This window comes from Cervus elaphus, chromosome 2, assembly GCF_910594005.1.
Source record: "Cervus elaphus chromosome 2, mCerEla1.1, whole genome shotgun sequence".
Lineage (NCBI taxonomy): Eukaryota > Metazoa > Chordata > Mammalia > Artiodactyla > Cervidae > Cervus > Cervus elaphus.
In genome coordinates this window covers 9,767,226-9,781,308 of record NC_057816.1, presented here as the reverse complement: position 1 = coordinate 9,781,308, position 14,083 = coordinate 9,767,226, and the positions used below count along the sequence as shown (strand labels likewise).

Sequence of the window (14,083 nt, the reverse complement as noted above, 5' to 3'; positions counted from 1 at the left end):
CGCTGTCCGACTTGCCTAAACATCAGAGAGAAGCACTGAACCCTGTTTTTCTCAACTCGGCAAATTTTATTTAGAAAAAAGGGGGCGGAGGAAGAAAGTGACAGCGCTTTTTTAAGCCAAGGTCTTAGGAGAGAAACCTCCCACCTTTCTGCAGCACCTTGGACCCCTCTCTCATGGCTCAACCTCCCTCGGCTTCTGGAGAATGGAAAGGCTATGTGCCCTGCCGGAGAGTGGACGGTAAAGGAGCCTGGAAACGGCCAGAGAAGAGACCCAGGCGGTCAATGTTGCGGTGGAGGACACTGTGCAGCACAGCCAAATGGGGTCCACCTTCACCCCCACCCTCCCTAGAGAAGTCCCGGATGAAGCGGCCACGCTCCGACTGGAAGATGAACTTCTGGGGCAAGGGCCCATGCTCCCGGAGAAAGCCCCAGACACTGAGCAGCAGCAGACGCACTTCAAAAGGTGCCAGTTGACTAAATACCTCGTGCATATTCCCCAGGGCTGGTGGCAGGAGGCTTCCCTCAGCCATGACAGCCACCAGGGTGCAGGATGCCTCCAGGTGCCAGGGGGAGTGGGCTGTGTCAGGGTGGCGAGAGGCTTCCCAGTGGCCCAAGAGGGCAGCCAGCAGCCCCCGCAGCAGCACAGAGCAGTAGCACAGGGCTGGGGGAGCAGCTGCTACCAACTTTAGCAGCTCAAAGAGCAGAGGCTGTTCCCGGAAGCGCCGGCCAATGCGGAGATCCCGCTCCACAGTGGCCCGGGCATGCTCCTCAGGAGGCCAGGCTAGTTCTGCACCGGCTGCATCGGGACACACACTCTCCACTAAGGTCACTGCCACTGCTTTGGCTGCCTCTGGGCTCAGGGTGGAAGCCCCCCAGCAGCCTGCACATTCAGTACCCCCAGGGGCATTGCAGCAGTGCACCAGGAGGCTGAGGAGGCTCTGGGTGTTATAGATCACTTCTTGCTGATTGCGTGACTGGACAAACTTGGGTGGTTTAAGGCCACGACCGATGACTCCAGCGTGGAACACAGACCAAATCCCTCCAGGACCTGGTACAGCTGCAGTGTGCCTCCGGTTTGTATCCAACAGGGAGGCAGAAGCCAAAGGAGCTGTCACAATGGAGAGCGTCTCATTGTCCCCATCCACTTCCCCTCCAAACAGTTCTGTGTTGCCAGGATGTAAGGCTCCCTCAACTAGCAGCTGCAGCACAGCCTTGAGCCCCGCCGGGCAGGTCTGGGAGAGGCGCATAAGAAGCTGGGAGGCGGAAGCCACCCCTGGGGGGCCATGCAGCCTCAGAGAAGCAAAGAAGCGATGTACTCCAGCTCTCACCAGCCCCAGGAGTTGGGAAGGGGACAGGGCTTCTGGGGGAAAGGGACAAATGGCCAGAAGGGAGGCAGCAGCTTCTGCTACCTCCTCCTCAGGATGGAGCAAGAGAGGAGCCAGGTCAGACAGATGCGCTGAGGCGGACTCCCCGAACCGGGCCCCTAGGGCCGCAGGGCCCTCACCGCCCTGCTTCTCCCACCCCACAAGCAGCGCCAAGTTGCGCAGGAACCGGGCCGTGAAGGGAGGTTGCAAAGTTCCTGCATGTACCCTAGCCAGGCAGCTTCGGAAGGCCAGGGGCAGGAGGCCAGAGAGACTGACCACCAGCCCAGCATATAACTGAGTGGCCAGACTCAACTCTTCAGGGCTTCGGGCCCGGCTCAGGAGATGGCCCAAGGCCTCGGGTCCACAGCTAGGCCGTGTATAGACAGAGAGCAGGCCGAGAAGCTGGTGTTGCCAGAGGAAGCGTTTCCGTTCCAAACGTAATGTCTCTCCACACAACTCTCCAACGTGGTTTCTGAGCGCATCTAGAAAGGGCACAGGGCGGGGGGGTGGGGGTGAGCTCAACAACCCTTCCCCTAGAGACGGTCCCCAGTGATGAACCAGTTTTTGCAGGTGCAGCAGCAGCAGCTGGATCAGCCGGTCACACGCCTCGCGCACAGTGTCTGGCACAGCCAGGCCCTGGGTGGTAATGACAGAGGCAGGCATGGCTGTGTCCACCAGGAACTGCAACAGGCGGTAGGCACCTGCCCCAGAGGCCTGGCTCACCAGATGCACGGCCAGGTTCAGCATGTTGTCCAGCTCCTCTCGGGGAAATCCCTGCAGGTGTTGCTGCAGCTGACTCAGCACTGCTGGGGGTTTAAGGCAGTCTACCAGTTCTCCAGAGACTGTGCCCAGCAAAGCTGGTGACATGACTGCTAGCTGCAGGAGGAAGGGAACTGTGGCCTGAAGGGAGGGGTCCCCACTCCGGCCACCAGTGCCCCCCGCCAGACTATCATGGAACATTCGCAGGAGCTCCCGTCGGATGCTGTCTCCATGCCTGGAGGCCAGGTGCCCTAGGATGCCTACAACTGAGGCAATCTTGGGCACCCGTTTCTCCCCAGGGATGGCAGGAGATCCAGGGAAGGGGTCTGCAGAGGGAGTCTGAGAGGAGCCTCCACCACCACCACCAGCTCCACCTCCAGCCCCACCATGAACACAGAAGTCCTTAAGGCCACATGAGAGAACTCGGGAGATGATGGTGCCGGGAAAAGAGGAGCCGATATGTGCCACAACCCAGTCGAAGTGTGGGGAATGCTGGACGGAGGTATCCAGCAAGGCATCCACACAGGCATCTGGGCAACTGCCAATGAGAGCCGAGAGGCACTGAACATAGATGTCCATCAATGTGCGGGTGGCCCGACAGCCCATCCACAGCTGCAGCAATTCATTGAGAGACCCAGTGGCATGGGGCACACGCTGGTGCTGGCCCGAGTAAGTGCTGCTCAGCTGCCCCATGAGGTCAATGGACCAGGCACTAATCACAGGTGCCCAGGCCTTCGGGTTGGCCCGGATAAACTCAGACAGCACCTGCTGCACTTCCTGCACCACATCCTCTAGACCAGGACCCCCAGCAGGGACATGGGAAGGTGGGGGTGGACGGAGGTGAGGTGGGCCAGCCACGGGGCTTTCATCCAGGGCAGCCAGGTGGGCCCGGACACTCTCATCAAAGACACCTCGCAAGTGGTCCAGCACGGCAGCCCGAGCAGGTGGCAAAGAGCGGAGCAGGAGAAGGCCACAGCGAGCGTGCTCCCGGGCAGAGAGCTGGTGGCCCAGAACAGGGTCTACACCAGTCAGAAAAGCCTTGATTTCCTGGGACAGCTCCTGAGCACTGTAACGAAGCAAAAGAAGCAGAGTGTTGGAAGATGTAGGACAAGTTACATGCCCTCTGTGAGCTTCAGTACTTTTCTATGTAAAACAGGGATAACTGAACCTCCCTCATTAAATAATGTTCACAAAGTACAGAAGCACCATGTCTAGTTCACACTAATTAATAAATGCAAGCTGTTTTTCTTTTAATAACAACAGAATCAGTATTAGATAACTCCTGGAATACATCAAGTTCTCTTTTAAGTACTTTACGTGTATTATTTCAATACAGATAACAACCCAGTAAGGTAGGTACTATTATGATACTATTTTACAGAGAAGGAAACCAAGGTTAAATAATCAGACTCTCAACTCCAAGAGGGTAGTTAACAGTTCTCTGTTCTTCAACACTGAATCCCCTTCTACTGGAGCCCCTGGAATATGGGAAATATTATTCATTGAATTGAGTAAGTATATTTTGTGTTCCTATAACATCTGCCTTAAACACACCTTTTCAGCTTTACGGCACTCCCCCCTCCATACAACTCAAGTACCCTGGATTTTGCCCTTAATAGAAAGAAAATTCTAAGCCCAAATTTGCTCCTTATTAAGGGCTCTTCCTCCCCAAACTTGTTTCTTTCCATATTCGGCAAGCACCCTAACCACCCACCACTTGAACTCCACCACATCAACAACCACTACCGTCCCAGTACCCTCAATATGCCCCAGGAACCAAGGTGCCCAGGGCAGAGACAAGGTAATGCCTTTCAGCCCTTCCCACCCTAAAACATATGGGTTCGGTCTTAGAGGTTCAGAAGGCAGTATCATGGGAAGAGACAAAATTCCCTTCCTCTTTGTGAGTTTTCTGCCAAAGAAGACAGCATCCTCTAGAGACTGGTAAGGCTCTGACTCTGCCATTCCTCTCTGGTTCCTCCAAAACAAAAAATAAAACCACTCAACGGTGAGGGGAGTGTCTCCGTTGGAGGGCGAGGGAAAGGCTAGATGAAAGCATTCTGTGGGATTCTGGGGGCCTGGGTGCTCAGGGAGTGCCCATGAAGTCAGGGGACCCTGGGTTCGCTCGGGTCTAAAAAGGACAGGGCACCCGGGTTCCCAAGAATTGATATCCCCCCCCCCCCCAAAAAAAATTGATATTCCCAACTCTTGTAAGAGCAAGGCCAGGATCGGGGGTAACTATACACTGGGCTTTAGCGGGAGGCAGTACCGAGACCTTGGGAGTGCGGGCACTGGAGCCCAGAGTTTTGGTGAGGCAGTCCCCGAGTTCGGGGAAGACAGGACCAGGAATCTCTGAGAACCCCGACGCGAGTTCTCGAGGTAGGAGCGGGGTTTCTGCCGAGAAGGCTGGGGATCGGTGCGGGACCGCGCGGGAGGGAAAGATGCCAGGGGCTCTGACTACCTGAGCGGCGCGGGACCGTGAGTGACCGGGGCAGGCCCCGGAGGCCCTGGGGCCCCGGGAGGGTCGCACAACGCAGACATCCCGGAGCCCTAGACCGAGCCTGAGGCGGGAGCGGCGGAGCGCAGCGAGCGCATGCGCGCTGACTGGAAACCCGAAAGGAACCTGCGAAAAGGCTTCTCAAGAAAACCAACCCGGCGCTGTTCGTGACCCTCGCACATTGGTTCCGCTCTGAGTCGGCGTCCCAGCCTGAGGCTGAGCCGGTGACAGCGGGAAGTCGACCCACCCTCTAGGCAACCTTTCTCTATCCTCCCGCCCCCCTGTAAGGGCCTTTGACACAGACTAAAGCTGTCTGAGACCATTTAATTGGATTTCATTAATTTTCCTAAAGCCAAAAATACAAAATGTTCAACTCTCGAGGTTTAAAAAAAAAAAGGAAGCCTTTTAATCAGTAACCAGAGACAAGGTGAAAAGCTGTTAAAGGAGAGAGAAAGGAGGGGAAGCGGAAAAGAGAGAGAAAAATCCCTAAAAGAAGATGAAGAGAAGACAAGAAAAGAGATGAACGGGAGGAAGCCTGAAATGTATTGGGCTGGCCACGCTGAAGGTGTCCTCCCAGCCCTAAGTTGTCACCACGATCCTTCTCAGGCTCCCCAGTCTCCCAGAGGAGGGACCTTCCCCGACCTGCTGCAGAGACTTTGGTAACTTTCTGCGGACCTAATACTCCTTATGAAGAGACCCTTCTCCAACCCGTCTATCTAGATCAAATTCCAGCTATTCCGCTAACGGGCTGTGTGCTTCAGTTAAGAGGTCTATACCTGTTTCCTTTTCTGGAAATTACGATGGTTAATAGTACACTTACTCCAGGGGCTTGTTGTGAAAATTGAAACCAGGAAATAGTTTTACTGTATAGCACTTGGTGTCTGCAGTGGTAGGTAAACGTTACACATGCAATTGCTGTTTTTATTTTCTTTCTTCAATGAATTCCAGAAGATAAGTCTTCAGCAACAGGGACGTTCACGCTTTTGTTAAAGGCTTCACCGTCATCACATACAATGGTGTCTGCCTGGCACTTGGTAGGTTTGGGGTTTTTTTCCTTTTGTTTTTAAGTAGGTTCCTAATAGTTGCTTGGATGAAAGAAAGAGAAAGTAGGTTCTGAGGCATTTATTAACCAGACAGCTTACTGTTCTCAATGAAAGTGTGAGAAGAACAGCAGATGGTAGGTCCTAAAGGTATCTTTGAAGTGACAGTGTTTTTTGTTTTTTGTTTTTTGTTTTGACAGTGTTTTAAAATAGGGCTTTTAAAAAATTTTATTTACTATGGCTGTGCTGAGTCTTCACTGCTGCGCAAACTTTTCTCCAGTTTTGGCAAGCGGGGGCTACTGTAATAGCAGATCTCCGACTTCACAGTGCAGGGTCTTCTCATTGCAGTGACTTCTCTTGTGGAGCATGGGCTCTAGGACATTTGGGCTTCAGTAGTTGCGGCTCCTGGGCTCTAGAGCACAGGTTCCATAGTTGTGGGGCATGGGCTTAGTTGCTCCTTGGCATATGGGATCTTCCCGGACCGGGGACTGAACCTATGTCCCTTGCAATGGCAGGCAGATTCTTTACCTCTGAGACACCAGAGAAGCCCTTTGACTGTGTTTTAAAAGCTAAATGATTAATTCTGGTGGTTCTATATTTGTTCTTAGATTTTAAAAGTTCAAGCATTCATAAAATGTGTATGTTCTAGGAGAGTAAATTTGAGACAATTTCTGCTCCCAGCTCTGCTTCAGACTTGGACCCAACACTTTCCTTCTCCCGGCCTCAACTTTTGATCTGTGAGAAGTGACTTTCGAACCAGGGGAGTTCTTCCAGCTGTGAGACTATTATGAGGTTCTTGCCCTTAAAGATTTCATGATCTAAGGGTGCGTATTTTGGAGTTAGACCTGGATTCCTGTCTGCTATTTAATAGCAATGTAACCGTGAGCAAGTGACTCAGTTGTTTTGGAGCCCCTTTCCTTATCTGTAAAATGGTATGTTTCTCACAATCTTTTTGCAAAGATTACTGCAGATTATTTGTATTAAGAGCTTAGCACAATACCAGATACAGAAACTCTGCTTTGAACTCAGCAAGATCCTTCCCACCTTAGGCATAGGGGTAGAAGAAAATTATTCGGGGTAATGGGGATACCAAGATGTTGAAATTGCCTTTCCTTCTCCCCTCAGCTTCTCCCCTCTTTACTTCACTTGAATACAGTTCAGTTTCACACAAGCACTTTTTCCTTTCTGTACTCAAAACTGGACATAATACTGTTTCCCTGGGAAAATGGCTGATACCAAGTTTTAGCCCAGGAGAAGAAGCAGGTGAGCCTGGAACATCTCTGGTGTGTCAAAAGGACACAGCATCCATGCATGCTCTGTAGCTCAGTCATGTCTGACTCTTTGCAACCCTGCCAGGCTCCTCTGTCTATAGGATTCTCCAGGCAAGAATACTGGAGTGGGTTGCCATTTCCTTCAGGGGATCTTCCCGACCCAAGGATCGAACCCACATCTCCTGAGTCTCCTGCGTTGGCAGGTAGATTCTTTACCACTGAGCCACCTAGAAAGCCCAAAAGGGCACAAAGTGATAGTGAAAGTTGCTCAGTCATGTCCGACTCTTTGCGACCCCATGGACTATACATGGAATCCTCTAGGCCAGAATACTGGAGTGGGTAGCCTTTCCCTTCTCTGGGGGATCTTGCCAACTCAGGGATCGAACCCAGGTCTCCCTCATTGCAGGAGGATTCTTTACCAGCTAAGCCACAGGGGAAGCCACAGGAAGCTCCTTAAAGAGGCTCTGGCTGGTCAGTTTGGTATGATTTTGGGCATGAAAAGTTGATAGTAACAGATGATTAAAACATTCAAAAACAACCTAAATGAGATTTTTTTTTAAAAAGAGAGTAGGGGTTTGCTTTACAGAGTATGCCAAATGAGTAACACGGATGAATGAATGATAGAATTAGAAAAATCACCATTTTGCAGCAGTAACTAATTCAGGTAAAGATCATCATGGATGCTAAAACCATTGTTGTGATGTCATTGGGAATAGGAAAATCATACAGTCTCAAAGTATCACTCCATAGATTGTTTTTTTTTTAATATTTATTCATTCATTCATTTATTTGGCTGTCTTAGTTGTGGCATGCAGAATCTTTAGTTGTAGCATATGGGATCTAGTTCCCTGACCAAGGGTTCAATTCAGGCCCCCTGCATTGGGAGCTCAGAATCTTAACCACTGGATCACCAGGGAAGCCCCCATAGATAGCTTATTAATTATAAGGGAAAAGAATACTCTAACAGTGGAGAAATCTAACAGATACTCACTTAACACTTAGAAGCACCAATGAGACAAACTGACATTACATGTGAACAAAAAATGTTGCCTGCCTGCCATATCAGAAAAAAAATCTTGTGACCATCAACCAGTCACCCACTATAGTCGCCCCTAAGGGTCTCTGGCCATCAAACCAGGACAACCTCTGCAGCCATCCCCAGAGGTGAACCCCGAGGGAATTCAGGAAGGAAAAGAACAGGATACTGGCCATAGATAGTTAAGGTGCACAGCAAAAGAGTGAAAAGAAAAAAAAAAAAAAAAGAGCACTAAATCCATTAACTCGAGAGGTCTAGTGTTTTGCTGTAAGTTTATCTTTTGGCTGAGGCTTGTGGAAATCTTAGTTCCCTAACCAGGGATGGAAATTGCATCCACTAGATTGGAAGCATGGACTCTTAACTGCTGAATCACCAAGGATGTCCTGAGAAGTCTAATTAATGATAATCTTTGATGGTCTGATTTTTTAAAAATATGTATTTTTATTTATTTATTTGGCTGCACACGGTCTTAGTTATGGCAAGTGGGATCTAGTTCCCTGACTAGGGATTAAACCCAGGGCCCCAGCATTGACAGCTCAGTCTTAGCCACTGGACCACTAGGGGAGTCCCTGACTACCTGATTTTTGTCACAAAAACTCTCTATCTAGGCTCCTCCCTTACCTCTTCAGAGCAGTCCTTCAGAGTCATCCGAGAGGCTGTCTTCTGGGCTTTTAAGTCCTCTGCAAGTCTGCCAAATCAAACATAATTCTCAACTTTTTGTTGTTGTTGCTGTCGCGTCTCTTTGCAACCCCATGAACTGCAGCATGCCAGGCTTCCCTGTCCTTCACTATCACCCAGAGTTCGCTCAAACTCATGTCCATTGAGTTGGTGATGCCATCCCACCATCTCATCCTGTTGCCCCCTTCTCCTCCTGCCCTCAATCTTGTGTATTTTTCAGTCAACACATACTTCCTGATGATATGCCATGAGAAGTACACAATATCCTACATCAAATTCTTCCCAGAAATGCCTAACCTACAACTAACGATGAGGAAATGTACAGAAACACTCAGACAAACCCAGATTGTGAGATACTCTTTTATTAATTTGAGCTGGACTCTTCAAAAAATACCAAGTTATCTAAGACAAGATATGAGTACTCTTCTGATTTGAAGGAGACTAAAGGGGCATGACAATTAAATACTATGTGTGATTCTTAATGGTTTCTGGATTGAGGAAACAATAAGCAGTCATAAGGAATATTGTTGAGACAACTAAGGAAATTTGAATATGAAAAACTGAATTTTAGCTATTCCACTAATGTTGAGTGTCTTAGGTGTCTTGGCTATATAGAACATAGCCTTAGGAATAAAATCTCACCTGCAATTGACTTTCAAATGAGTCAGCAAAGACAACAATGATATGTACTTGAACAAACTCATATTTGCAAGCAGGTAGGGAGATCAAGTATAGTGAGCGAAATGTTAAAAACTGGTAAACAGAGGTAAGAGTGCATACATAAGGGCTCACTGTGCTAATGTCTTAACTTTACTGAAGGTTTGAAATTTTTAAAATCCCTTCGTCCAGGAAGCTTGCACTGATTAAACAGGGCAAGGAGACAGTATGTTCTTTCCCCGCTGACCACATCTCTGCACATTCAGCTTCTCACTTTAATTAACCACCCCAGCCCTGGCTTCCAACAAACAGAATTTCTGAGCATAAAAAGGGTAAAATAATGTTCACTTTATTAAAAATATAATCCAGCAATGGAAGCAAAGACAATCATGGTCACTTGTCCACCCTGGTCACACAGGGGAGGTGGCAGGGCTGTTTTCAGGACCCTCGCCTCCTCCGACATCTCTAATAATCCTCAGTTTTGTCAGAAATTTTGTCACTGGGGAGACAGGGCCACCAAGGAACTTAACTTCTTGTTGCCTTTGCTCAAGTAAGCGCTGAGTCCCATTTTCCAGTTGTCTTGTTTCCACACTCACGGCCCCTTTTCCTTTTCCCATCCCAATTCCTACATTTAATCACACACATCTCAGTGGGAACGAGGGGGCTTTATTACAAATGCAGTTGACTGCTTAGGACTCTCTCTGCAATTTTTCTTTTCTACTCTCTTTTTCTCAATACATCCCTCCAGGGCAGGTCAGTAGGCCATTAGGAAAGAGGAATACAGGGAGAATGAAAAGGAGCAATGCTCTCTCCAAAATCATCTGAAATAACCATCGAGTCCTCTTGGCTCCAGCTTGAGAATCTTCTGGTGGAAAGGGTGTGAGATTCAGAATTAGCTCTTATCTTCAAGGTCCTCCATATCTACATCTTGGGGGGATTTTGTCGTCTTTTTTGATTTGGGCTGCAGGTCACTAGTCCTGGTTGGCTTGGGAGGGGCTTCCACTGAACAAAGGAAAAGAAGAAGCATTAAAGAACCCGAATGAATCCAGGCTGCATCACCCCAACTTCTGGGCCCTAGCCTCACCTTCCATGGCTGCTTTCTCTTTCTGGGCAAGTCGGATCTGCTGGAGGAGTTTTCTGCGCTTCTTCCCAGACAGAGTAATGTTGGCACGTGCACTGGACCTAAAAGGTTGGTAGGAGCAAAAATACCAGATGAATCTGAACCAAAACAGACCACACAGTGGTTCTGATTACTGAAAAGGTCTTTGGATCTAAGTTAAAGAACTGTTACCTTACTTAAAACTAACCTTAACACATACAGAAAGTAACATTAATTGCTAAAATTTAGTATAGAGTGGAAACTTTTCCTCCTCTCATTCTTGATACTTCTGCCACCAGATATAGTAGGTTTTCCCACATCAAGTAATTCTCTGTATTCGTAGTGGACACGGACTGGGCGTCCTACAAGTTTAATTTGATTTGGACAGTGTATACCTGGAGATGGCATCAGGCATCACAGGTTAAGGGCTTGGTTCCACAGGGTTTCCCCACTTCAAATGCCAATCACAAATCCAGGTTGTCACCTAGACTTCTGATTGACCAGCCATAAACTGGGGTTCTCATGATCCCCTTCTCAAACTCAGTAATTTGCTAGAACAGCTCACAGAACTCAGGGAAACATACTTGCATTCACTAATTTACTATAAAATACAACTCAGGAACAGTCAGATGGAAGAGAAGCATAGGGCAAGGTATGGAAGGGGCCAGAGTTCCCATGCCTTCTCCAGCTAAACCTTCTCAGCGACTCCACCTGTTCACCTATCAGGAAGCTATCAAGAGGTTTTATAGGAATCTCCAGCACCTGCCCCCTTTCGAAAGGTCAGTGCCTTTGGAATTTCCAATCCTCTAATCACTTCTTTTGGATGACCAGCCCCACCCTAAATCACTATTAGCATAAATTTGTGCTTAGTTGCTCAGTTGTGTCCGACTCTTTCCAACCCCGTGGACTGCTGCCTGCTGGCTCCTCTGTCCAGGAGGATTCTCCAGGCGAGAATATTGGACTGGGTTGCCATGCCCTCCTCCAGGGGATCTTCCCAACCCAGGGATCAAACCCAGGTCTCCCGCATTGCAGGCGGATTCTTTACAGTCTGAGCCAAGAGGGAAGCCCAGCTTAAATTTAGGTATGCTCAAAAGGGGATCCTTTTGAAATAAAACGCACTCTTATCACTCAGGAAATTCCAATGGTTTTAGCTGTCAGAAACCCGGCAGGGACCAAATATATTTATTATGCCAATTCATAAAGTACATATTATCATAAACAAGTCAGTGAAAGAATGGGATAGGAAGTCTTCCCCAAGAACCCAAGGGGCCTTGAAACTTATATGCAATATCCCACACGAGCCTTTGTGAAAATTCATTGAATGATTCACCGCACTCATGTGTACGCTTTTAAATTTACTTATAGGAAATGTGTGAATGTATAATGTTACTTGGGGAGGCTGGGGCCACAGCTCTCCTTAGATTCTCAGTAGTGTCCAAGAACCAAAGAAAGGTTGCGACTTACAGGTATAATGTGAGAGGCTAACAAAGTTTAGGCGCAAACTTTCCTTGCATAAGTGTGAGTACACAAAGCAAAATGGTGTTAAGCTGCTCCGGAGCTCGACAAGGAGGGAAGGAGGCTTGATGGGAAGGACCCAGGGAGAGAGGGTCTGGCACTCACGCCCGCTTCTTGAGGTGGTGCCGCGTAATCAGTCCTTCGTCTATCACAGCTCCGACCACCCGATGCTTCAGTCGCCGCTCCCGGTTCAACACACGTCGTCGCTTGAACAGCTTCTTCTTCAGCTCCTGTGGGGAGGAAGATGCTTAATCAGAGGGCGGCCGCGCCCTGCGACCTGGGGCCACGCACCCGGCGACACTGGCCCATAGACTCCATCTCGGGCAAGAATAAAGGCTCTAGGACGCTTGGGAAACCATGTCGGGGGTCCCAGAGTCACCGTTCGCGGCCGGTTGATCTTTCCACCCGGGGCACCCATAGCTGCGCCGCAAGGCCGGCTCCGGGTCCACGTTTCCGCTGTGCGCAGGGTCCGTGTGCGCCCCGCCCTCAGCTTTGTGCCAGCCAATCGCAACTCGGGGGCGGGCCCTGGCACTATATAAACGAACCCGGCTCTCACACGAGCCTTTTCGAGGGCGGCGACTGAGTGAGTGTGGCCTGGTGGGCGTGGGGATCGGGCTGGTGTTCTTGTGGAGGGGGGACGGCGCCTGTGGACCCTCCTTTTCTTGGCGGGGGTCGGGCGTGCAGTCCCGATCCGCGTAATGTACGGAGGTAGAGGGAACGGGCTCTGGCCCCCTCGGCGTCATGTCTTCGGTACCGGCGGCCAGCAATCCGCCGGTTCTATCCTCAAGCGCCGGGACACAGAGCTCCAAGGAGCAGGGCAGAACCGAGGTTCAGCAGGCTCCTCCCGGGGGTACTCACACCTTCTCCTTTGATTTTAGGTCTGTGGAGCCACCCCAAGAGCCGGAGCTGCCATATCCCCTCTTCCACTTCCTGCTGCAAACAATAAAAGGTCTTTCGTACGGTACTAAGTTTGTGTCCGCGTTCTTTTTTCTGAAGCTGCAGAGGTAGGGAAGCTTTACGCGTCATTCCGCACAGAGGATTTTGCAAATCTTCACTTGGATCTCAGGCCCAGCCGGAGTACGGGCGACATTTTCACAGAAGTTTCTCTGGGCGACCTTGCCGGCATCTCCGGATGGCTGCCTTGCGCCGAACCCTCCATCTGGCGAGCCTGGCGGCGGGGACGCGCCGCACCGTGGCGGGTAGGGAAGGTGGACAGTGGGAGCGCAAGCCGGGCTCTTCGTTACCCAGGAGTCTGCTCATTAAAATTGTGCCGCTTAAAACCCCAAGGCACATGGCGCAGATTTTGATAGCAGTTTGATAGAACCGGGCGCTGGGTGATGCGTGTCCTCCCCTCGTCCGCAGGTTCCCTGGCTGGCAGCTGCCTGGCAGACCGCTCCCTCTGGGATAAGCTCCATGCCCAGCCCCGTCAGGGCAGCGTCCGCACCTTCGACTGGTTCTTTGGATATGAAGAAGCCCAGGGGCTCTTACTGCCGCTGTTGGAGAAGGCACAGGCTGCCTGTCCAGCCCGGGTGTTGGATGTGGGCTGTGGGACCTCCAGCTTATGTACAGGCCTCTATACCAAATGCCCGCACCCCGTGGACGTGTTGGGGGTGGATTTCTCTCCTGTAGCTGTGGCCCACATGAAGAGTCTCCTGGAAGGTGGCGAAGGCCAGACACCCCTGTGCCCTGGGCACCCTGACTCAAGCCTCCACTTCGTGCAGGCTGACGGCCAGAATCTGCAGCCAGTGGCTTCCTCAGGCTCCTTCCAGCTAGTCCTGGACAAGGGCACCTGGGATGCTGTTGCCCAGGGTGGTCTGCCTGGGGCTTACCAGCTGCTGGCCGAATGTTTGAGGGTCCTAAGCCCCCAGGGGACCCTGATTCAGTTCTCAGATGAGGATCCTGATGTGCGACTGCCCTGCCTAGAGAAAGGGTCCCAGGGCTGGACTGTGACTGTGCAGGAGCTGGGCCCTTTCAGGGGCATCACCTACTTTGCTTACGTAATTCAAGGCTCTGATTAAAGATGTTTTAGGCCTGATCGGAGTGTTTTCTGTTGGGTGAGGAGGTGGAGAAAACTTTGGTCTTTGCAAGATGACTGGAAAATTTGGGTCCTAGTTTCCCCATTTATTAGATGGGTGCACCTAATACTGAATATTTCTGTGCCCCATTTACTC

General features: G+C 50.3%; 3 protein-coding genes and 1 non-coding gene across 4 annotated transcripts; 2 read left to right on the top strand and 2 right to left on the bottom strand.

Moving 5' to 3' along the window:
- Nucleotides 1-45: 45 nt before the first annotated feature.
- On the bottom strand, nucleotides 46-4,728 carry INTS5 (integrator complex subunit 5). Its single transcript, XM_043871645.1, has 2 exons — nucleotides 4,581-4,728; nucleotides 46-3,188 (listed from the first exon to the last, which is right to left on the bottom strand). Exons 1-2 carry the CDS (start codon nucleotides 4,658-4,660, stop codon nucleotides 212-214), a joined length of 3,057 nt encoding a protein of 1,018 aa, XP_043727580.1. The 5' UTR covers nucleotides 4,661-4,728; the 3' UTR covers nucleotides 46-211.
- Nucleotides 4,729-9,626: 4,898 nt separating this feature from the next.
- C2H11orf98 (chromosome 2 C11orf98 homolog) lies at nucleotides 9,627-12,426 on the bottom strand. Its single transcript, XM_043871634.1, has 4 exons — nucleotides 12,292-12,426; nucleotides 12,018-12,142; nucleotides 10,383-10,480; nucleotides 9,627-10,300 (listed from the first exon to the last, which is right to left on the bottom strand). The coding sequence occupies exons 1-4, from the start codon at nucleotides 12,328-12,330 to the stop codon at nucleotides 10,191-10,193; spliced, it is 372 nt and encodes a 123-aa protein (XP_043727569.1). The 5' UTR covers nucleotides 12,331-12,426; the 3' UTR covers nucleotides 9,627-10,190.
- Nucleotides 12,374-13,947, top strand: CSKMT (citrate synthase lysine methyltransferase). Its single transcript, XM_043871613.1, has 3 exons — nucleotides 12,374-12,495; nucleotides 12,791-13,111; nucleotides 13,275-13,947. Exons 2-3 carry the CDS (start codon nucleotides 13,045-13,047, stop codon nucleotides 13,928-13,930), a joined length of 723 nt encoding a protein of 240 aa, XP_043727548.1. The 5' UTR covers nucleotides 12,374-12,495; nucleotides 12,791-13,044; the 3' UTR covers nucleotides 13,931-13,947.
- Nucleotides 12,565-12,713, top strand: LOC122677424. Its single transcript, XR_006335778.1, has one exon. It is a non-coding gene; the product is annotated as a small nucleolar RNA SNORA57 (small nucleolar RNA).
- Nucleotides 13,948-14,083: the final 136 nt, after the last annotated feature.

Excerpts from the sequence above, each read along its gene's own strand:
- INTS5 (XM_043871645.1), bottom strand. The coding sequence starts at position 4,660 with ATGTCTGCGTTGTGCGACCCTCCCGGGGCCCCAGGGCCTCCGGGGCCT. Across the intron at positions 3,189-4,580 it reads CACGGTCCCGCGCCGCTCAG|TGCTCAGGAGCTGTCCCAGG; the intron begins GTAGTCAGAGCC and ends GCTTCGTTACAG.
- C2H11orf98 (XM_043871634.1), bottom strand. The coding sequence starts at position 12,330 with ATGGGTGCCCCGGGTGGAAAGATCAACCGGCCGCGAACG. Across the intron at positions 12,143-12,291 it reads AGATCAACCGGCCGCGAACG|GAGCTGAAGAAGAAGCTGTT; the intron begins GTGACTCTGGGA and ends TCCTCCCCACAG. Across the intron at positions 10,301-10,382 it reads AGAGAAAGCAGCCATGGAAG|TGGAAGCCCCTCCCAAGCCA; the intron begins GTGAGGCTAGGG and ends TCCTTTGTTCAG.
- CSKMT (XM_043871613.1), top strand. The coding sequence starts at position 13,045 with ATGGCTGCCTTGCGCCGAACCCTCCATCTGGCGAGCCTGGCGGCGGGG. Across the intron at positions 13,112-13,274 it reads GACGCGCCGCACCGTGGCGG|GTTCCCTGGCTGGCAGCTGC; the intron begins GTAGGGAAGGTG and ends CCTCGTCCGCAG.